Source organism: Portunus trituberculatus, chromosome 27, assembly GCF_017591435.1.
Source record: "Portunus trituberculatus isolate SZX2019 chromosome 27, ASM1759143v1, whole genome shotgun sequence".
NCBI classification, from domain to species: domain Eukaryota; kingdom Metazoa; phylum Arthropoda; class Malacostraca; order Decapoda; family Portunidae; genus Portunus; species Portunus trituberculatus.
Window position 1 is genome coordinate 2,985,461 of NC_059281.1, and position 25,357 is coordinate 3,010,817.

General features: G+C 37.4%; 1 protein-coding gene across 1 annotated transcript in view; it reads right to left on the reverse strand.

Moving 5' to 3' along the window:
* The window catches only part of LOC123509846 (secernin-3-like), a 100,141-nt gene extending 77,420 nt beyond the window's left edge, over nucleotides 1-22,721 (reverse strand). The window contains 5 exon segments of the mRNA XM_045264423.1: nucleotides 20,393-20,592; nucleotides 20,919-21,030; nucleotides 21,033-21,105; nucleotides 21,787-21,954; nucleotides 22,593-22,721. Of these exon segments, the coding sequence (XP_045120358.1) occupies nucleotides 20,393-20,592; nucleotides 20,919-21,030; nucleotides 21,033-21,105; nucleotides 21,787-21,954 (553 nt within the window). The 5' untranslated portion in view covers nucleotides 22,593-22,721.
* Nucleotides 22,722-25,357: the final 2,636 nt, after the last annotated feature.

A 25,357-nucleotide genomic window follows, 5' to 3' on the forward strand; every position in this document is an offset into this window, starting at 1 on the left:
GATATATTCCATCAGCCCAACCATCTCTTTCCTGTATTACATCTATCACCCTCGAATAGTAACATATCAGGTTTGTCGTGCATGAACGCCCTTTCTAAAACCAAATTGACACTCACAAAGTATGTCATTTTCTCCAAGAAGTCTGTCCATCTAGTCTTCACCACCCTCTCACACATCTTAGCTACCACACTTGTAAGTGACACTGGTCTATAGTTCAATGGGTCTCTCTTGTTACCTGATTTATAGATTGGGACAATGTTAGCTCTTTTCCAGTCTTGGGGCACTACACCTTCCCTTAATGAGGCATCAATTACTTCACAAACTTTTTCTGCCAATTGCTCCTGCATTCTCTTAAAATCCATCCTGATACCCCATCAGGTCCCACAGCTTTTCTCACTTCTAAACTCCCCATCATGTTCTTGATCTCCTCCACAGTTACTTGAAACTCCTTCATAATCCCTTTCTGTTCCATTACCAGTGGTTTGTCAAAAGCAGTCTCCTTTGTGAATACCTTCCAGCATCCATTCATAGCCTCTGCCATTTCCTGGGATCTTCACTGTATACTCCATTTACTTCTAAACTTTCAATACTTTCTCTATTTTTGATGTTGTTGTTCACATGTCTGTAAAAAGCCTTGGTTGGTCTTTACATTTATCAATTATATCCTTTTCTTGTTTCTTTCTTTCTTCTCTTCTAATCAACACATATTCATTTCTTGCTCTTTTGTAACTTTCCCACTGCTTAATCCGTCTTTTCCTTCTCCACCTCTTCCATGCATCCTCTTTTCTTGTTCTAGCCTTTTCACATCTATCGTTAAACCAGTCCTGCTTTCCAACTTCTCTATGTTGTCTTATTGGTACAAATTTTTCTCACCTTCTTTGTATATTTTATAAATTCCTTCCACTTTTCATTTGCTCCTTAGCACTCTTGAATTTCATCAATTTGTCTCTTGAAAGAATTTCTTTAGGTTTCCAAAATCTGTCTTGGCATAATTCCATCTTCCCACTTTATATTCTTCATTTCTTCTAGATTTCTCTTCGTCTATCACCTTGAACTCCAAAACTGCATGATCACTCTTTGCTAAAGGGCACTCCACCCTCATCTCCTCAATGACCATTGGCTCTGTACTAAAGACCAAGTCCAGTCTTGACGATGCTCCCTCTCCTCCAAACCTAGTATCTTCTTTGACCCACTGAGTTAACACATTTTCCATTGCCAGTGTCAATAGTGTATTTCCCCATGTTGTCTCTGATCCTTCCATTGACCAGTCCTCCCAACACACCTCTTTACAATTAAAATCTCCCATCATTATAGTTCGTTCACAGCCACCCAACATTTCTTCCAGACATGTTCCTGTATCACTTATCATTTCTTCATATTCCTGTACTGACCATGCATTTGTCTTAGGTGGTACGTACACCACTATGTAGTGCCTCTTTTTCCTTCATTAGTTTCTGCTCTGATCTTTAGCACTTCTGCCTTTCCCATACCTTTTTCACTTGATCCACCTTTATATCTTTTTAACCAGCAACATCACTCCTCCTCCCATCTTACCTACTCTATTTCTTTTCCAAACGTTATATTTCCTTCTCCAACCTTCATCAGGTCTTCTCCTCTCTCAGTTTTGTTTCAGTAAGACCCACAATATCTGGGTTCTTGTCCCTCAAGTAATCGTTGAGTTCTAAAATCCCGATATCACTCCATTTATGTTGGAATACATTACATTTCGCTCATATGTAAGTTTCTTTAGTCCTTTCTTGCTGTACTTTTCTGGGTTATGAACCACTTCCTCAGTCTCATATCCAAGATTCTCCAGAAAAACTCTTTCTTCTCTTCTTCTGTCCTCTCTTCATTTTTTTTCAAAGCCTCCTTTCTCAACTCATTTAACATTTCTCTTTCCTTTTCACCGAGATCTCTTCTCAACCAAATCTTCCTTGTTGTTTCCTGCTGGGCTAGCCTCCATGACTTCTCCACCAATTCATCTACATCCTTTTGTGACTTAAGTTTGATTCTTATTGGCCTCATACCTTCTCTTGTGAACTTTCCAATTCTATGGAAGTCCTCTATTTCTTGTACTAGGTCTTTTCCCTCCTCTTGCACCACATTAATGATATTATTTATCACCTTTTTTATGTTTTTCTCTCTCTCCATTTTACTCGGTGTCTTTACCTATTTACCTATTTGTGTATTACAGGGCTCGAGCTAAGCTCTCTGTGACCTGTCTCCTTGTCCATTCCTGTCATATCTCTCTTTCATCTGATTGACACACACCGCGTCAACGACATCACTGCTCAGTTTATTCCACTTATCAATGCTATGATGCGGGAAACTATATTTTCTCACGTCATTTAGACAGATGTCCTTTATTAGCTTTCTTCCATGTCCTCGGAGATGATTACTTGTGGTCACCTTTATCAACTCTCTGTCCAGTATGTCAATCTTGTTCACCAATTTATACATAGTTATCATGTCTCCTCTTGTTCTTCTCTCTTCTAATGTTGTCAGCCCCAGCTTCCTCAGTCTTTCCTCATAGTCTAACTCCCTGAGTCCTGGTACCATCCTTGTTGCCAGCCTCTGTACCCTTCCCACCTTCTTCACATTTTTCTTCATATGCGGTGACCAGACACATGCTGCATATTCTAACTGGGGTCTTATTAAAGTACATATCTTCTTCATCATTCCTTCATCTAGGTAGTGGAATGCAAGGCCAATATTTTGAAGCATGTTGTATGTTTTCCAAAAAATCTTGTTAATGTGTTTCTCTGGTGACAAGGTCTTTCTCCTCATTGGTCTCTTTAATTTTCTCATCACCCAGCCTGTAATCCCTGTTTGATCTGTATCTACTTCTTCCCATTTTCATAACATGGGTCTTGTCTATATTAAATTCCATCTGCCACTCCTTACTCCACTCATATATTTTATCAAGATCTTCCTGTAACTTGTTACAATCTTCCACATTCTTTACTCTCCTCATAATTTTAGTATCGTCCACAAACATGTTCATGTAACTGTCAATTCCTACTGGCATATCATTAACATAAATCAAAAACATGATGGGACCCAGCACTGACCCTTGTGGAACTCCACTGGTTACCTTCTTCCACTCGGACTTCCTTCCTCTCACCACTGTTCTCATTTCTCTTCCCATTAAGTAATTTTCCATCCATTTTGCTAGTTTATCATTTACTCCTCCAATCATCTTTAGTTTCCACATCAGTCTATTGTGTGGTACTTTATCAAAGGCCTTTCTCAAGTCCAGGTAGATAGCATCCACCCATCCCTCTCTATGTTGTAGTATGTCAGTCACTCTTGAATAAAAACATAATAAATTGGATACGCACGATCTTCCTTTTCTGAAACCAAACTGCCTTTCACTCAGAATGTTTTCACTTTCTAGATACTCACTCCACTTAGCTTTAATTACTTCTTCACATACCTTGCACAATATACTAGTCAACGATACTGGTCTATAATTTAGCGGTTCCATTCTACTACCATTCTTATATATAGGCACAATGTCAGCTCTTTTCCACTCTTTCGGGACTAATCCTGTTCGTATGGAGGTTTCCACAATATCAAATATGGGTTCAACAATTGATCCTTACATTCATTTAGCAACCTCCCAGATATGCCATCAGGCCCCATTGATTTATTAATATCCAGATTGCTTATAATTTTCCTTACATCTTCCTTAGTAACCATGATGTCCTGCATTTGCTTTATTTCCGTAGGCCTTCCTCCCATAAAATGCTCCTCCTTTGTAAACACTTTGCAAAGTTGTCGTTCAAAATTTCAGCTATATCTCCAGCATCTTCATATACTTCTTCCCGTTTTTACCTTTTCTATTGCCTCCCTTTTATTTAGTTTTCCATTTATGAATTTGTAAAACATTTTGGGTCACTATCACAGTTTTCCACCACCCTCTGTTCATATTCCTTCTGTGCTGTTCTCCTTACTTCAACATATCTATTCCTTGCTGTTTTGTAGACTTCTCTTGATAATACATCACTGTTTTTCTTAAGTTTCTTCCATGCCTTTTCTTTGTTCTTTTTGCTTCTTCACAATTTCTATTAAACCACTGTTTATTATTTAAAGTCCTCTTTCTGTGATATGGCACAAACTTTTCACAGCAGAGTTATACAAATCCATAAATTTATCGTATTTCAATTGCATATCCCTTTCCTGGTATACCACGGACCAGTCAATTTCATTAAAGAACTCCCTTATATGGTTATAATTTGCCCTAGTATAATTTAATTTTTCCTCCCTCGTTCCACAATCTTATTCGTGCTTAATTCCGTATCCAGCTCAAAGCTTAGGACATCATGATCGCTTTTCCCCAAGGGACATTCATGTTCAATTTCCTCTTTTAGAGATGCCCTGGTAAATACCAAATCCAACCTTGCTGCAACATCTTGTCCCCTGCACCTTGTTGGTGATCTCACCCACTGTGTCATCAAGTTATTTGTTGCTACCTTTAACAATTCTTCTGCCCACTCACCACCGTTCACCACTTCGTAGTCTTCCCACACTATTTCTTTGCAATTAAAGTCTCCAACTATCATCACTCTATCCTTTCTGATGAGTTCTTGCTTCATTCTGTCTAGAGTATTTCTCATCACCATTTGGTACTGTTCATATTCCCAAGCACTGGTTCTGGGTGGTATGTATACTGTTATAATATTAATGTCCCTCTTGCCATCTGTTATAAGCATACTTATCACTTCCTCATTTCTCTTACTATAGTTCACCTCCTTCACTATCAGATCTTCCTTAGTAAGAACCATTATACCACCACCTCCTTTATTTTTCTATCATTTCTCCATACTTTGTAGTGTTTTACAACAAACCAGTCTAGCTTTATTTCGGCCTTAGCTTTGTTTCCACTACACACATTATGTCCGGTTCGTTATTTCTTAGGTAATCCATACATTCTAGCCTCTTAGACAGAAATCCATCTATGTTCATGTAAGTCACTTTTATTCCATTCCTAGTCTCATTCTTCCATGTAATGTCTATTCCGTCTGTTTTATCCACCACTTCTTTAGCCTCCCATTTCTCATCCTCCAAAAAACTTGGTCTTTTCCTCCTCTGTTCTTTCGTCATTCCTCTCTTCACTTCAGTTACAAGCTCCTTCATTTTCATTCGCTCATCTTGTGACATATTTCTTCTTATGTAAATTGTTTTGGTTTCCTCAGAGTCCTTAAGTTTCCAAGCCCTCCTCAACAAGGCCTCCGCTGCCACCTGAGACTTTAATTTCAATTTTAATGGTCTATTCTTGCCTTCCTCAAAAGCTCCCAATCTCACACTTTCTTCTACCTCAGCATATAGGTCCTCTTCTTCCACAGAGATCTTGTTCAGTAAAGACTTAATCCTGTCATTTTCCTTATCCCTCCTGTCCTGCCAGTTCCTGTTAGTTTCTTCCTCAATCCTATTATGATCACACATTTTTCTTTTCAGCAATATCTCTCACCACATACTCATTTTCCTTTAGTGCCTTTACCATTTCCTCTGCATAATCCCTTTATTTTCCTCTTCCTGCTTTTTACTATCTCCTAAATGACCTTTGTACCTCCTGATGTTCATGGTTCACTTCTTTCATCCTGGTATCAATTAGATTAAGGCATTCCTCCTTCCTCAAGTCCCCTTGATATTTTCATCTCCATTTCCATGAGTTTAGCCTTCATCTCTTCACATTGTTTCCTTAGTTGTTGGTTTTCTTTCTCCATCTCTACTTTTTCCTTCAATAGCTCTTTATTCGCTAACGTTAACAAATAGATCTCTTTTTGAACGAATCATTCTCGGCTAGAACTCTATCCAGTTTTTCTTCTATGGACAAAATGTTTGAACTTACTTTCCAGTGCCTGGATTCTTGCATCCATATCTAATTTCTCCAGTCCTTTTGGCGTAGTTATAAAACCTTCAAAGTCTCTGGCTTGCCTAGACGCCGTTTGTTATCGTCAGCTGATTATGGCCAAAATAATCACCGCCCACACTCTCCTCTCAGGGACCACTCTCCATATCCTTCACTTTCAACACTAAGCGACAGTAGGACATTAACAGGACACTAACTTAGAGTTACCCGGGCCCTGTAACACCATAGGTATTTTCCTTCTTCATGTCTGCAGCCAGAGACGAGCCGTCCTCTCTCAGCGACGGCGTGTGTGTGTGTGTGTGTGTGTGTGTGTGTGTAATTCACTGTTTGATCTGCTGCAGTCTCTGAGACAGCCAGATGTTACAGCTCAGAGCTCACAGCTCAGAGCTCATTATTTGATCACCACACAACAAGGTCACAACTCCTCGATTTACATACCTACTCACTGCTAGGTGAACACGTGAAAGGAGACACACCCAAATATCTCCACCCGGCCGGGAATCGAACCCAAGTCCTCTGGCTTGTGAAGCCAGCTCTAACCACTGAGTGTGTGTGTGTGTGTGTGTGTGTGTATTTACCTAATTGTATTTACCTAATTGTAACATACGGAAAAGAGCTATGCTCGTGTTGTCCCGTCTCCATATCTATTAATGTCCAGCTTTTCTTAAAATCATGAATATTCCTTGCGTTGACCACTTCCACGTCTAAACTATTCCATGCTTCCACCCTTCTATGAGGAAGCTATATTTTTCACATCTCTCCTATAAGTGGCCATTTTAGTTTTTCCCATGCCCTCTCGACATTCTTTCATTCCACATACACAGATCTTCCCTATCCATTTTTCCATGCCAATCATCACTCTGTATATTGCTATCAGGTCTCCCCTTTCTCTTCTGTTTTCCAGGGTCGGAAGTTGCATTCTTTTCAGTCTGTCTTCATAAGTCAAATCTCTTAAGTCAGGCACCATTTTTGTTGCAGCCCTCTGTACTTTCTCTAGTTTCCTTATGTGTTTCTTTAAGTTCGGAGCCCACTGTATTGTTGCATATTCAAGCCTCGGTCTTATCATTGCAGTAATTATTTTCTTCATCATTTCTTCATCTAAATATCTGAACGCCACTCTTATGTTCCTCAATAAGTTCAATACTTCTCCAATTATTTTGTTTATATGTCTCTCTGGCGATAGGTCATTGGTAATTGTCACCCCAAGGTCTTTTCTTCATGACTGGTTTTATGTCTTCATTTCCTATCTTGTACATACTCCTGATTCTTCTTTCACTCTTGCCAAACTCTATTTTCTTGCATTTTGTCGTGTTGAACTCCATTTGCCATGTACAGCTCCATTTCCATATTCTGTCCAAGTCTTCCTGGAGTAGTTCGCAATCTTTGTCACATCTCACTTTTCTTAACAATTTTGCATCGTCTGCAAATAGGCTCACATAACTGGACACCCCATCCACCATGTCATTTATGTAGACCGCGAACATTACTGGTGCCAACACTGATCCCTGTGGAACTCCACTCTCCACCAAGCCCCATTCTGATGGTCTGTCCTTAATTATTGTTCTCATTTCTCTTCCTACCAAAAGTCTTCCATCCATTTTAGTAAACTGCCATGCACTCCTCCTACCATTTCAAGTTTCCAGATCAGTCTCCGGTGTGGTACCTTATCAAAGGCCTTTTTTAAATCCAGATATATTCCATCAGCCCAACCATCTCTTTCCTGTATTACATCTATCACCCTCGAATAGTAACATATCAGGTTTGTCGTGCATGAACGCCCTTTTCTAAAACCAAATTGACACTCACAAAGTATGTCATTTTCTCCAAGAAGTCTGTCCATCTATTCTTCACCACCCTCTCACACATCTTAGCTACCACACTTGTAAGTGACACTGGTCTATAGTTCAATGGGTCTCTCTTGTTACCTGATTTATAGATTGGGACAATGTTAGCTCTTTTCCAGTCTTGGGGCACTACACCTTCCCTTAATGAGGCATCAATTACTTCACAAACTTTTTCTGCCAGTTGCTCCTGCATTCTCTTAAAATCCATCCTGATACCCCATCAGGTCCCACAGCTTTTCTCACTTCTAAACTCCCATCATATTCTTGATCTCCTCCACAGTTACTTGAAACTCCTTCATAATCCCTTTCTGTTCCATTACCAGTGGTTTGTCAAAAGCAGTCTCCTTTGTGAATACCTTCCGAAAGCATCCATTCATAGCCTCTGCCATTTCCTGGGATCTTCACTGCATACTCCATTTACTTCTAAACTTTCAATACTTTCTCTATTTTTGATGTTGTTGTTCACATGTCTGTAAAAAGCCTTGGTTGGTCTTTACATTTATCAATTATATCCTTTTCTTGTTTCTTTCTTTCTTCTCTTCTAATCAACACATATTCATTTCTTGCTCTTTTGTAACTTTCCACTGCTTAATCCGTCTTTTCCTTCTCCACCTCTTCCATGCATCCTCTTTTCTTGTTCTAGCCTTTTCACATCTATCGTTAAACCAGTCCTGCTTTCCAACTTCTCTATGTTGTCTTATTGGTACAAATTTTTCTCACCTTCTTTGTATATTTTTATAAATTCCTTCCACTTTTCATTTGCTCCCTTAGCACTCTTGAATTTCATCAATTTGTCTCTTGAAAGAATTTCTTTAGGTTTCCAAAATCTGTCTTGGCATAATTCCATCTTCCCACTTTATATTCTTCATTTCTTCTAGATTTCTCTTTGTGTGTGTGTGCGTGAAGACTGTCTATGTGATTTCATATGATGATTAATATGTGTGTATTTACCTAGTTGTAATTACCTAGTTGTAGTTGTGGTTTACAGGGCCTGGGCTTTATGCTCGTGTGGCCCGTCTCCATATCTACACTTATCCAATTTTTCTTTAAAACTATGCACTCTTTGCTGACACCACTTCCTCACTCAAACTGTTCCAAGTCTTAACACATCTTTGGAAACTATATTTTTAATATCTCTCAGACATCTTCCTTCCTCAGTTTCTTACTATGCAATCTTGTGCTTCTCAATCTCAGGATCAGTTTCTCATTATCCACTTGATCCATTCCGTTAATCAATTTATAAACTTGTATCAGATCCCTCTCTCTCTTCTTTGTTCCAGGGTTGGTAGATCCATAGCCTTTAGTCTCTCCTCATATGCCATCCCTTCAAATTCTGGAACCATTCTTGTAGCCATTTTTGTAGTCTCTCCAACTTCCTTATGTGTTTCTTTTTATGGAGTCCACACAACTCCTGCATATTCCAATCTGGGTCTTATTTTAGTACTTATCAATTTCTTCATCATTTCTTTGTCCATGTAGTGAAATGCTAATCCAATATTCCTTAGCAAGTTATATGTCTGAAAATTCTATCAATATGGCTTACTGGTTGATTGTTTTCTTCCATTGTCACTCCCAAGTCCTTTTCCTTTTTTACTTTTTCTAGTTCTACTCCATCTCCCATCTTATAGATTCCCACTGGTCGTCTTTCACTCTTTCCCATTTCCATGACATGGCTTTTGTCCACATTGAATTCCATCTCCATTTTTACTCCATTTCCAGATCTTGTTTAAGTCTTCCTGCAGTATTTCACAATCCTCTTTTGCTTTATAACTCTGCACAGTTTGCATCATCGCAAACAGATTTATGTAGCTGTTCACTCCTCTGGCATGTCATTTATATATGAGAAAAAGTATTGGGCCAATACTGACCCTGTGGCACTCTGCTTTCTACTGCTCTCCACTTGGACTTCATATCTTTAACTATCGTCCTTATTTCTCTCCCCTCAAATAATTTTCCATCCATCTCAATGTGCTTCCTTTTAAGCCACCCTTCTCCTCTAACTTCCACAGTAATCTTTCATGTGGCACTTTATCAAATGCCTTTTTAAATCCAAATAAATACAGTCAACCCATCCTCTCTCTCTTGTACTCTATCAACTATTCTAGAGTAGAAACTCAATAAATTTGTTACAGACCGACCTTTTCTAAAACCAAATTGGCTATTTGATAAAAATTTGTTGTCTTCAAGGAACTCGATCCATTGTTTCTTTATTACTCTTTCACACATCTTGCATATTACACTAGTTAGTGATACCGGTCTGTAATTTAAAGGTTCTTCCTTCCTTCCGCTCTTATATATGGGAACCACCTCAGCTCTTTTCCATTCTACTGGTACTGTTCCATTTTCTATTGAGCATTTTATGATGTTGTATATAGGACTTGCTAGTTCTTCCCTACATTCTTTCAGTATTCTGCCTGAGACTTCATCCGGTCCCATTGCCTTTTCTTCATCCAATTCCTTCATTAATTTTTTTATTTCAAGCTTGGTTACTTTAATCTCTTTCATATAGATGTCTCTCTATTACCCTGTGGTCTTTCAAATTTGGATTCCTTAGTAAAGACCTCCTGATTTACTATTTAATAGTTCTGCCATACTTTTGGGTCTTCCACCATCCATTTCTCCTTTTAACCTTTCTATTGTTTCTTTTTGTCTTATTTTTCCATTTATGAATCTGTAGAACAATTTTGGTTGCTCCTTACATTTTCGACAATGTCCTTTTCATAGTTCTCTTCTTCCTTTCTCACCTTAACATATTCATTTCTTGCTGTTTTGAAGTTTTCCTTATTTTCTGATTTCTATTTCTCCTCCACCTTTTCCATGCTCCATCTCTTTTCTCCTTTGCCCTTACACTTTGCATTAAACCAATCTTTCTTTCCTTCTTCTTTAGGTCTATATTTTGGGACATATTCCTGACTCCTGTTTTGTATATTTCCAAAAATAAGTTATATTTCTTGCATTGTTATGAGTTTTCCATCTCCTCCCAGTTACGTTTTAAAATAGTTCTTGAGATTCTCAATATCAGCCTTTCTGTAATTTAATCGGTCTCCTTTGTATGATTCATCTCTATCTTCCTTTCCTCTTCTATATCCATTTCTAATATTACATGGTCACTCTTTCCCAATGGGCACTTATATCTTATATCATCATTCATTTGTATACCCCTTGTAAAACTAGGTCCAATCTGCTTCATCGTTTCCTCTGAATCTTGTGTTTCCTTTACTCTTTGGTCCATCATATTATCTATCATTAGGTTCAGAATCTTTCTCCCAGGCTTCTTCCCCATACCACTTTCATAATTTTCCCAGATTACAGTTGAAATCTCCTACTAATATCACTTTTCTCCTTTCTTTAATGATTCTCATTAGACTCCTTATTGTGTCATCTATCATGTCTTTATATTCTTGATTGGTCCATGAATTTGTTTTGGTGGCACATATGTTACAATGATTGTTAACTCTTTTTATTAATATGCATCTTAATATACAGTACTTCTGCTTTTCCTTCCCACATTCCACTTGGTTTATCACTATCTCCTTCCTTAACATTATCATGACTCCTCCTCCTCCTTTACCCTCTGTCTCTCTCCATACATTATACCTATTATCCAAGTCTATTTTGATTGCCTCATTTAGTTTTGTTTCAGCCAGGCATACAATATCTGGTTCTTCTTTCTTTATGTAATCTCTTAATTCTAATTTACTTGATAAAACCCGTCTATGTTGTATACATCATTTTTAGTCTCTTGCCTTTATCATTTTAGTTAAACTTGTTCCATTTTTTCTCTTCCTTCTCTTTCCTTATCCTGTCTCCTAGAATTCTCCCCTCCCAGAAAAAAAATGCCTCTTTTTCCTCTTCTGACCTTTCATTATTTTTTTTCCCTTACTGCTGCTGCCAGTTCGTTGTATCTCTTCCTTTCTTCCTCATTTCTATTTTCTTTATATATATATATATATCCTTGCAACCTTCTGTTTTTCTAAGTTTTGTTGTTCTATATAATATTTCTTCTGTTGCTGCTTGTGATTTTAGTAGTATCTTAATTGGTCTCATTGTTCCTTCTTGATATGGTCCCATTCTGTTTATTTCTTCTACTTCTCTTCTAAGTTCTGCCTATCTTTGTCGTTTAGATTTTTTAGTAGGTCTTTGACTGATTTCATTTCTTCTTTTCTCTTCTTGGTCTATATTTTATATTTTTTTCTTTTAGTCCAAATCGATTACTCTTCTTTTTTCTCTGCAATTTCTAACTAGATTTTCTTTTCTTGAGGGCTCCTATCATTTGTTTGTCATATTTTCATCTCTTCTTTTAGTTGTTCTTGACCTCTTTTTGAAAATCATCCATCTTTCTTATCTTGGACTCTCCATACTTGTACTTCTTTTTAATCACATTCTGTACTCTTTCCTCCTCTTTGTTTACTAAATCTTCAGCTTCTCTTTTTCTTTCTCTGCTACCATTGTTGTGTGTGTGTGTGTGTGTGTGTGTGTGTGTGTGTGTGTGTGTGTATTTACCTATTTGTGTATTACAGGGCCCGAGCTAAGCTCTCTGTGTCCTGTCTCCTTGTCCATTCCTGTCATATCTCTCTTTCATCTGATTGACACACATCAACGACATCACTGCTCAGTTTATTCCACTTATCAATGCTACGATGCGGAAACTGTATTTTCTCACGTCATTTAGACAGATGTCCTTTATTAGCTTTTTCCATGTCCTCGGAGATGATTACTTGTGGTCACCTTTATCAACTCTCTGTCCAGTATGTCAATCTTGTTCACCAATTTATACATAGTTATCATGTCTCCTCTTGTTCTTCTCTCTTCTAATGTGGTCAGCCCCAGCTTCCTCAGTCTTTCCTCATAGTCTAACTCCTGAGTCCTGGTACCATCCTTGTTGCCAGCCTCTGTACCCTTTCCACCTTCTTCACATTTTTCTTCATATGCGGTGACCAGACACATGCTGCATATTCTAACTGGGGTCTTATTAAGGTACATAATATCTTCTTCATCATTCCTTCATCTAGGTAGTGGAATGCAAGGCCAATATTTTGAAGCATGTTGTATGTTTTCCAAAAAATCTTGTTAATGTGTTTCTCCGGTGACAAAGTGTTTTGCACGGTTACTCCTAAGTCTTTCTCCTCATTGGTCTCTTTAATTTTCTCATCACCCAGCCTGTAATCCCTGTTTGGTCTGTATCTACTTCTTCCCATTTTCATAACATGGGTCTTGTCTATATTAAATTCCATCTGCCACTCCTTACTCCACTCATATATTTTATCAAGATCTTCCTGTAACTTGTTACAATCTTCCACATTCTTTACTCTCCTCATAATTTTAGTATCGTCCACAAACATGTTCATGTAACTGTCAATTCCTACTGGCATATCATTAACATAAATCAAAAACATGATGGGACCCAGCACTGACCCTTGTGGAACTCCACTGGTTACCTTCTTCCACTCGGACTTCCTTCCTCTCACCACTGTTCTCATTTCTCTTCCCATTAAGTAATTTTCCATCCATTTTGCTAGTTTATCATTTACTCCTCCAATCATCTTTAGTTTCCACATCAGTCTATTGTGTGGTACTTTATCAAAGGCCTTTCTCAAGTCCAGGTAGATAGCATCCACCCATCCCTCTCTATGTTGTAGTATGTCAGTCACTCTTGAATAAAAACATAATAAATTGGATACACGATCTTCCTTTTCTGAAACCAAACTGCCTTTCACTCAGAATGTTTTCACTTTCTAGATACTCACTCCACTTAGCTTTAATTACTTCTTCACATACCTTGCACAATATACTAGTCAACGATACTGGTCTATAATTTAGCGGTTCCATTCTACTACCATTCTTATATATAGGCACAATGTCAGCTCTTTTCCACTCTTTCGGGACTAATCCTGTTCGTATGGAGGTTTCCACAATATCAAATATGGGGTTCAACAATTGATCCTTACATTCATTTAGCAACCTCCCAGATATGCCATCAGGCCCCATTGATTTATTAATATCCAGATTGCTTATAATTTTCCTTACATCTTCCTTAGTAACCATGATGTCCTGCATTTGCTTTATTTCCGTAGGCCTTCCTCCCATAAAATGCTCCTCCTTTGTAAACACTTTGCAAAGTTGTCGTTCAAAATTTCAGCTATATCTCCAGCATCTTCGTATACTTCTTTCCCGTTTTTTACCTTTTCTATTGCCTCCCTTTTATTTAGTTTTCCATTTATGAATTTGTAAAACATTTTGGGTCACTATCACAGTTTTCCACCATCCTCTGTTCATATTCCTTCTATGCTGTTCTCCTTACTTCAACATATCTATTCCTTGCTGTTTTATAGACTTTTCTTGATAATACATCACTGTTTTTCTTAAGTTTCTTCCATGCCTTTTCTTTGTTCTTTTTTGCTTCTTCACAATTTCTATTAAACCACTGTTTATTATTTAAAGTCCTCTTTCTGTGATATGGCACAAACTTTTCACAGCAGAGTTATACAAATCCATAAATTTATCGTATTTCAATTGCATATCCCTTTCCTGGTATACCACGGACCAGTCAATTTCATTAAAGAACTCCCTTATATGGTTATAATTTGCCCTAGTATAATTTAATTTTTCCTCCCTGCGTTCCACAATCTTATTCGTGCTTAATTCTGTATCCAGCTCAAAGCTTAGGACATCATGATCGCTTTTCCCCAAGGGACATTCATGTTCAATTTCCTCTTTTAGAGATGCCCTGGTAAATACCAAATCCAACCTTGCTGCAACATCTTGTCCCCTGCACCTTGTTGGTGATCTCACCCACTGTGTCATCAAGTTATTTGTTGCTACCTTTAACAATTCTTCTGCCCACTCACCACTGTTCACCACTTTGTAGTCTTCCCACACTATTTCTTTGCAATTAAAGTCTCCAACTATCATCACTCTATCCTTTCTGATGAGTTCTTGCTTCATTCTGTCTAGAGTATTTCTCATCACCATTTGGTACTGTTCATATTCCCAAGCACTGGTTCTGGGTGGTATGTATACTGTTATAATATTAATGTCCCTCTTGCCATCTGTTATAAGCATAGTTATCACTTCCTCATTTCTCTTACTATAGTTCACCTCCTTCACTATCAGATCTTCCTTAGTAAGAACCATTATACCACCACCTCCTTTATTTTTCTATCATTTCTCCATACTTTGTAGTGTTTTACAACAAACCAGTCTAGCTTTATTTCGGCCTTAGCTTTGTTTCCACTACACACATTATGTCCGGTTCGTTATTTCTTAGGTAATCCATACATTCTAGCCTCTTAGACAGAAATCCATCTATATTCATGTAAGTCACTTTTATTCCATTCCTAGTCTCATTCTTCCATGTAATGTCTATTCCGTCTGTTTTATCCACCACTTCTTTAGCCTCCCATTTCTCATCCTCCAAAAAAACTTGGTCTTTTCCTCCTCTGTTCTTTCGTCATTCCTCTCCTTCACTTCAGTTACAAGCTCCTTCATTTTCATTCGCTCATCTTGTGACATATTTCTTCTTATGTAAATTGTTTTGGTTTCCTCAGAGTCCTTAAGTTTCCAAGCCCTCCTCAACAAGGCCTCCGCTGCCACCTGAGACTTTAATTTCAATTTTAATGGTCTATTCTTGCCTTCCTCAAAAGCTCCCAATCTCACACTTTCTTCTACCTCAGCATATAGGTCCTCTTCTTCCACAGAGATCTTGTTCAGTAAAGACTTAATCCTGTCATTTTCCTTATCCCTCCTGTCCTGCCAGTTCCTGTTAGTTTCTTCCTCAATCCTATTATGATCACACATTTTTCTTTTCAGCAATATCTCTCACCACATACTCATTTTCCTTTAGTGCCTTTACCATTTCCTCTGCGTAATCCCTTTATTTTCCTCTTCCTGCTTTTTACTATCTCCTAAACGACCTTTGTACCTCCTGATGTTCATGGTTCACTTCTTTCATCCTGGTATCAATTAGATTAAGGCATTCCTCCTTCCTCAAGTCCCCTTCGGATATTTTCATCTCCATTTCCATGAGTTTAGCCTTCATCTCTTCACATTGTTTCCTTAGTTGTTGGTTTTCTTTCTCTATCTCTATTTTTTCCTTCAATAGCTCTTTATTTGCTAACGTTAACAAATAGATCTCTTTTTTTTTAACTAATCATTCTTGGCTATAACTTTATCCAGTTTTTCTTCTATGGACAAAATGTTTAGGAACTTACTTTCCAGTGCCTGGATTCTTGCATCCATATCCAATTTCTCCAGTCCTTTTGGCATAGATATATAACCTTCAAAGTCTCTGGCTTGTCTAGACGCCATTTTTGTTATCATCAGCTGATTATGGCCAAAACAATCACCGCCTACACTCTCCTCTCAGGGATCACTCTCCATATCCCTCACTTTCAACACTAAGCGACAGTAGGACATTAACAGGACACTAACTTAGAGTTTCCCGGGCCCTGTAACACCATAGGTATTTTCCTTCTTCCCGTCTCAGCCAGAGACAGCCGTCCTCTCTCAGCGGCGGTGTGTGTGTGTGTGTGTGTCTGTGTGTCTGTGTGTGTGTGTGTGTGTGTGTGTGTGTATTTACCTAATTGTATTTACCTAATTGTAACATACGGAAAAGAGCTATGCTCGTGTTGTCCCGTCTCCATATCTATTAATGTCCAGCTTTTCTTAAAATCATGAATATTCCTTGCGTTGACCACTTCCACGTCTAAACTATTCCATGCTTCCACCCTTCTATGAGGGAAGCTATATTTTTCACATCTCTCCTATAAGTGGCCATTTTAGTTTTTTCCCATGCCCTCTCGACATTCTTTCATTCCACATACACAGATCTTCCCTATCCATTTTTCCATGCCAATCATCACTCTGTATATTGCTATCAGGTCTCCCCTTTCTCTTCTGTTTTCCAGGGTCGGAAGTTGCATTCTTTTCAGTCTGTCTTCATAAGTCAAATCTCTTAAGTCAGGCACCATTTTTGTTGCAGCCCTCTGTACTTTCTCTAGTTTCCTTATGTGTTTCTTTAAGTTCGAGCCCACTGTATTGTTGCATATTCAAGCCTCGGTCTTATCATTGCAGTAATTATTTTCTTCATCATTTCTTCATCTAAATATCTGAACGCCACTCTTATGTTCCTCAATAAGTTCAATACTTCTCCAATTATTTTGTTTATATGTCTCTCTGGCGATAGGTCATTGGTAATTGTCACCCCAAGGTCTTTTTCTTCATGACTGGTTTTATGTCTTCATTTCCTATCTTGTACATACTCCTGATTCTTCTTTCACTCTTGCCAAACTCTATTTTCTTGCATTTTGTCGTGTTGAACTCCATTTGCCATGTACAGCTCCATTTCCATATTCTGTCCAAGTCTTCCTGGAGTAGTTCGCAATCTTTGTCACATCTCACTTTTCTTAACAATTTTGCATCGTCTGCAAATAGGCTCACATAACTGGACACCCCATCCACCATGTCATTTATGTAGACCGCGAACATTACTGGTGCCAACACTGATCCCTGTGGAACTCCACTCTCCACCAAGCCCCATTCTGATGGTCTGTCCTTAATTATTGTTCTCATTTCTCTTCCTACCAAAAGTCTTCCATCCATTTTAGTAAACTGCCATGCACTCCTCCTACCATTTCAAGTTTCCAGATCAGTCTCCGGTGTGGTACCTTATCAAAGGCCTTTTTTAAATCCAGATATATTCCATCAGCCCAACCATCTCTTTCCTGTATTACATCTATCACCCTCGAATAGTAACATATCAGGTTTGTCGTGCATGAACGCCCTTTTCTAAAACCAAATTGACACTCACAAAGTATGTCATTTTTCTCCAAGAAGTCTGTCCATCTATTCTTCACCACCCTCTCACACATCTTAGCTACCACACTTGTAAGTGACACTGGTCTATAGTTCAATGGGTCTCTCTTGTTACCTGATTTATAGATTGGGACAATGTTAGCTCTTTTCCAGTCTTGGGGCACTACACCTTCCCTTAATGAGGCATCAATTACTTCACAAACTTTTTCTGCCAGTTGCTCCTGCATTCTCTTAAAATCCATCCTGATACCCCATCAGGTCCCACAGCTTTTCTCACTTCTAAACTCCCCATCATATTCTTGATCTCCTCCACAGTTACTTGAAACTCCTTCATAATCCCTTTCTGTTCCATTACCAGTGGTTTGTCAAAAGCAGTCTCCTTTGTGAATACCTTCCGAAAGCATCCATTCATAGCCTCTGCCATTTCCTGGGATCTTCACTGCATACTCCATTTACTTCTAAACTTTCAATACTTTCTCTATTTTTGATGTTGTTGTTCACATGTCTGTAAAAAGCCTTGGTTGGTCTTTACATTTATCAATTATATCCTTTTCTTGTTTCTTTCTTTCTTCTCTTCTAATCAACACATATTCATTTCTTGCTCTTTTGTAACTTTCCCACTGCTTAATCCGTCTTTTCCTTCTCCACCTCTTCCATGCATCCTCTTTTCTTGTTCTAGCCTTTTCACATCTATCGTTAAACCAGTCCTGCTTTCCAACTTCTCTATGTTGTCTTATTGGTACAAATTTTTCTCACCTTCTTTGTATATTTTTATAAATTCCTTCCACTTTTCATTTGCTCCTTAGCACTCTTGAATTTCATCCAATTTGTCTCTTGAAAGAATTTCTTTAGGTTTCCAAAATCTGTCTTGGCATAATTCCATCTTCCCACTTTATATTCTTCATTTCTTCTAGATTTCTCTTCGTCTATCACCTTGAACTCCAAAACTGCATGATCACTCTTTGCTAAAGGGCACTCCACCCTCATCTCCTCAATGACCATTGGCTCTGTACTAAAGACCAAGTCCAGTCTTGACGATGCTCCCTCTCCTCCAAACCTAGTATCTTCTTTGACCCACTGAGTTAACACATTTTCCATTGCCAGTGTCAATAGTGTATTTCCCCATGTTGTCTCTGATCCTTCCATTGACCAGTCCTCCCAACACACCTCTTTACAATTAAAATCTCCCATCATTATAGTTCGTTCACAGCCACCCAACATTTCTTCCAGACATGTTCCTGTATCACTTATCATTTCTTCATATTCCTGTACTGACCATGCATTTGTCTTAGGTGGTACGTACACCACTATGTAGTGCCTCTTTTTCCTTCATTAGTTTCTGCTCTGATCTTTAGCACTTCTGCCTTTCCCATACCTTTTTCACTTGATCCACCTTTATATCTTTTTAACCAGCAACATCACTCCTCCTCCCATCTTACCTACTCTATTTCTTTTCCAAACGTTATATTTCCTTCTCCAACCTTCATCAGGTCTTCTCCCTCTCTCAGTTTTGTTTCAGTAAGACCCACAATATCTGGGTTCTTGTCCCTCAAGTAATCGTTGAGTTCTAAAATCCCGATATCACTCCATTTATGTTGGAATACATTACATTTCGCTCATATGTAAGTTTCTTTAGTCCTTTCTTGCTGTACTTTTCTGGGTTATGAACCACTTCCTCAGTCTCATATCCAAGATTCTCCAGAAAAACTCTTTCTTCTCCTCTTCTGTCCTCTCTTCATTTTTTTCAAAGCCTCCTTTCTCAACTCATTTAACATTTCTCTTTCCTTTTCACCGAGATCTCTTCTCAACCAAATCTTCCTTGTTGTTTCCTGCTGGGCTAGCCTCCATGACTTCTCCACCAATTCATCTACATCCTTTTGTGACTTAAGTTTGATTCTTATTGGCCTCATACCTTCTCTTGTGAACTTTCCAATTCTATGGAAGTCCTCTATTTCTTGTACTAGGTCTTTTCCTCCTCTTGCACCACATTAATGATATTATTTATCACCTTTTTATGTTTTCTCTCTCTCCATTTTACTCGGTGTCTTATCCTCCTCCACACCAAATATCACCACACATCTCTTTTTGTCTACAGTTTCCCTCACCAATGTCTCATTTGACTTAATAACCTTCACCACTTTCTCAGCTATCTTCTCTTCTATGATCTGTTGATCTATAATTTCAGCAAGGCCCAAAGTTTTCTCCCCTGTGTGTGTGTGTGTGTGTGTGTGTGTGTGTGTGAGATTAATTTTCAATCTTGAGAATTACAAGCAGGATCTATGATTGTCTGGTACAGGGTGTAACATAAGTTTCTGTGGGTATTGCCAGAGATAAAAAGTACAGGTTACTCTACTTTCAGCAAGCCTTACTCTTTCCCCACTCCCTACCCAGCCAGGTATGATGTCACACAACCCATTATTTTTTTTGTCCTTTATCATATTTATAATACCATTGTAGGGCTACACATCTTACCATAGTAAGATACCCACCTGACCTGGATGCTATCTCCATCACCTAGGCCACACTTACATTTCATACCACAGCTAAACAAGGCTTCAAAATGCATATGTGCATAGAACATTTTCAACTTTGAATGACCTGTACTTTCACTTCTAACAATATCTCCAGAATCTCATGCATATACCCTCCTAGAGGAAACCTAAACCTAAAGCTTTTGACAAACTGGCTCAACTAGGATAGTAACTGGCCACTCATCAGTGAAGATCTTTCACAGGAAGTAGCATAGGCAAACAATATACATATACATATATTAAAGAACTATGTATGTGATCATTTCACCTTATAAATGGACCACTCTAAATCTGATTACATTACATTAAATAGATGGTTACAGACTCACTCTTGATATGCTCTGCTGCCCAGTACTGTCCGGCAGTTTCCAGCACCCAGGCCTCGGTGGCATCTGCAATGATGAAGCTGTTGTGGTAGCACATGTCTGGTTCATCTTCAGAGCAGGCACCACCTTGCCCGTGACCCTCCAGCAGGCCAGTGAGCACCTCCACTGCATTCACTGCTGATGTACTGCGCTCCAGGGCTAGTCTGCAACGCACAGTTTGGTTAGGGCAGAGGTTAGGTTGGTTAAGGTTCTGTTATGATGGGTAGGGTTAGGTTACACTAGATTGGGTAAAGTTTGACTTGGATAGGTAAGGTAAGGTAAAATTAAGTTAGGTTAAGGTACATCTGGCTGAGCCTCCTAGGAATTGCTTTGTCTCTCTCTTCCTATGTGTCTTCCACACTTCTAATCAAGACACACCACAGCAACACTACTGTATCTCACTACTATTAAATCAAACAAGGGCCTTCACTTCAATACAAATCCCCACAACACCACCACTGACCCTGCCACACACCACTTGCTGACTCACCTCACCATATCCATGCCCAGCAACCGCTCCTCCTGATCAGAGTCGTCCAGCAGCTTGGTCCACACTGCTTCATTGCCTACGCACACCCCATGCTCATTGGCACCCATCTCTGCCCCCACATCCATGATGGCTTGCTTAGGATCACTGCATGAGTGTGCTCCACTTGTTCCACCTCTATGTATGTACACTGCAATGGAGCAAGCCAGGTGGAAATAAAATAGATCAATAAATGAGGAGGAATAGGAAAAATAGAAGACTACAAAAGAGAGATATACAGAATACAGTAACAAACAGAAAAGTAATGGGGATGAAGAAGGAAATAAGGAAGAAAATGAATAGATGAATGAAACCGAATTCAGTGAAGAGTAAACCAAATAGAATAAAAAATATGAAACAGATTATTTTTCCTTTAATCAATATAGTTTATCCATCCTTACCCTTTTTTCCTCCACATAACAAACCTGAAGGGCATTTGGAAACAGACAGCAATTTTTGGTCTAACAGAAAAGGATATCAAAGACTGCCACAATAACACAATGTGGTAAAAAATTTCTATGAAACTAACAGGACTGAGCTTTGTTGCTTATCAAGGAAGAAAGCTGTAGCACAATCTATCCATATCACAATTCTCCATATCAAAAGATTCACTAAGATGAAATATGGCTCAAACAAACTACAACATACAAATATAATACTGATTATACATTCTTTCTACTTCTTGAAAGAATCACAAATCTACCTATGTCAGCTTCTATTCCTTTGCCACCACTCTATCAATGAAACACACAAAACTAACTCTTGCTACTCTAGGAGGAGGAATAATATTACACACTCAACTGATCCACCAAATCCCACACTCCACACTCACCTGCACCTTGCTGCCTGCATCATGATCAGCTGCTGCACAGTAAATTATCTCCTGCACCTCATGCTGTGGCCGGTCCGAGTTCTTGCCAAAGACAACGTGGCCACCCTTGGTGAGGTCCGACAAGACAACAAACGTATCGCAGGACTGAGGGGGTGGGCGGGGAGACATCTGCAGGAAGAGTATTAGGTGATGAGGGGCGTGCCAGTGAAAGTAGAGAGTGAAGTGATTTGTAACCTTTTTCGTTGCTTTGATTGTCCAAAAGGAAGCAAAAACAAAGGTGAACTGTGTTTCCCTGAATACAAAAAAAAAAAAGAAAAACATCCCTTACACCAAGAGAAAGACAAGAAACGTTCAACTAAGATAATTAGGTTAAGAAACAAGACAAAACTGCCCAACACTCATCCTCACAGCCTTGATAAATGACAGACACTCAACTACTCATGACGTGAAAAATAACTGTGAAATAACATAAGTTGTGTTAAGGTTAAGAAAGAGGTAAGGTTTAGATTCACTCACTTATTTCATTGTATTACTGTATAGATCACGAGCAAAACAACAATGACAACAATAACAGCAACAACAAGTTGTTTCGCCTAGAAATAAACCCAGTATTACTAAAAGAATTGGGTGAGGTTATTCCCACAATCCATTACAAGAAAGATAAAAACAAGGAACAACTGCCATCCTCAGCACTACCCAAACATTACACGCCATGCTCTCAATGAAAAGAAAGATCAAGAAAACAACAATAACAATAACAGACATCACTGACATTACCAAAACATAACATGCAAAGCCACCCTTACCACGCCCCCTCCCCCTGTCCCGCCATGCCAAGCCTACGTGTTGATACCATGCCTCTCCTTTCCCCTGTTTGCATTGCTCGTCTCCTCGGGCCGCCGTGACCCTACTCTCGATCCCTTGCTAGCAGACACCATATTGCGTTTGTATCTTTAACTCGTCGCCATGTTATGTGGTACAAGATTAATTTCATCAACATATGAGTGAGCTTTCTATCGATTCCCTGCCACTTGCTGAGGAATACGCTCACCTGTCACGGCCTATGGGAGGTAAAAAAAAAAAAAAAAAAAAAAGCCAAAAAGTGGTGCTCTGAAATAACACGGCGGCTAAAAATTTCTTCGTAACTATTCACGAGAAAGCTGACAATTTCAAACCTGTAGGAATATTTACAGTGAATATTTTCCACCTTATCAGGGAAAGCATAAAGTTGCCAAGCTCTAAAAAAATAAAAAATAAAAAATAAATAAAATTGCCTACCCAACTCAATGACCTTAGATTAATGACAAGTTCTATCTTAACCTATTTTATAGGTATCTCGCCATGCTACCTCGATTACCACATAATTTATAGCTTCCCTACAACCACCACACCAAAATGCCAAGCTGTCAAGATCCGATACAAGAGGAAAATCCCTCAAAACAAAACCCAAATGACCTTAACACAAAAGACACCCCAAAATGACAAAAGTCCCCCTAAACTTACGATCCATGACCCTTTCACCTCCACCACCGCCACTTCCCACTCCCTGTACATTGCTTGGCATTGGTTAAGGTGACCTAATGACTGTGAAAAATTATGAAATAAGATCCCGTGAAGCTGGACTCACCCTGTAGAATTCACGAGACACAATGAAGCTTCAGCTTTCGCCGCCTGAAGCACAGAGCAGACGATGGAAGCACCGGCCAGCTGGGCAACACGACGTCTGCTGGTGATAGGAGACGGACGGAGAGAGAAGGGATAGAAAACAGGAAAGATCGAGATAGTAGAATAATGAAGATTAAAAAAAAAAAGACAGAGAAGCTGTGAGGGAATAGCAAAAGGAATTAAAACAAAAAAGATAAAGAATGGTAAAGCGAAAGGAAAGACAAAGAAACAGATAAGGGATGGCAAAAGGAATGGGAAAGAAAGAGAATATACCTATATATATATATATATATATATATATATATATATATATATATATATATATATATATATATATATATATATATATATATATATATATATATATATATATATATATATATATATATATATATATATATATATATATATATATATATATATATATATATATATATATATATATATATATATATATATATATATATATATATATATATATATATATATATATATATATATATATATATATATATATATATATATATATATATATATATATATATATATATATATATATATATATATATATATATATATATATATATATATATATATATATATATATATATATATATATATATATATATATATATATATATATATATATATATATATATATATATATATATATATATATATATATATATATATATATATATATATATATATATATATATATATATATATATATATATATATATATATATATATATATATATATATATATATATATATATATATATATATATATATATATATATATATATATATATATATATATATATATATATATATATATATATATATATATATATATATATATATATATATATATATATATATATATATATATATATATATATATATATATATATATATATATATATATATATATATATATATATATATATATATATATATATATATATATATATATATATATATATATATATATATATATATATATATATATATATATATATATATATATATATATATATATATATATATAGATATATAGATATATAGATATATAGAATAATGAAGAAGAGAGAGAAAGAAAAAGACCGAGAAACATTGAGAGATGGCAAATATGGAATTGGAAAGAAGAGAGAATGATAGAGCAATAAAGGAAAAGAGGACAAAAAGAGGACAGGAAAGAAAAAAAATAGAAAAGGAGTGAGAAGTAGTACGTGATCGAGAAAAGAAAAATATGAGCGAAGGGAAAGAGGAAAGAATGGTAGAATTAGTGAAGAGGATAAAAAAAAATGAGAAAAGAAAAGAAAAGAAAGAATTATTACAAGGGAGTGATCGAAGCAATGAGAAAATTAAAGTACGAGAAGGTGAGAGTAGTGAGAAGAGAAATGAAGAGCGGAGAAAAGGATGAAAAGAGGAGAGTAAGAAAGAAAAAACGAAGGAAGAGCGTATAAGAATGAGAGGAGGGAGAGAAGAGACTAGATGAAGTAACTAACAAACAAAAGAGGAGATAATTGAATAAGGAAAAAGATGGAAATAAAAAAAATAAGTAAAATAAGGAAGAAAGAATAAGAATTATATAGTGAGAGGGAAGACTAGGAGAGGTGAACTAGAAAGGACTGAATAGTAGAAAAAGAAGAAAAGAAAGAGAATATGAATCAAAAGAGAACAGGAGAGGACAAAATAAAAAAGGAAGAAAGAGTGAGAGGAGAAATAAATTAAGAGAAGACGAAGAAATGTGCAGGAAAGAAAAAGAAAAAAAATGAGAATGGCAGAGAAAAGAATTTTAGAGTAGAGAGAAAAATCAGTTCAGAAATCAAGAAACTAAGATAAAAGTGAGACATTTGAAGAGAGAGAGAGAGAGAGAGAGAGAGAGAGAGAGAGAGAG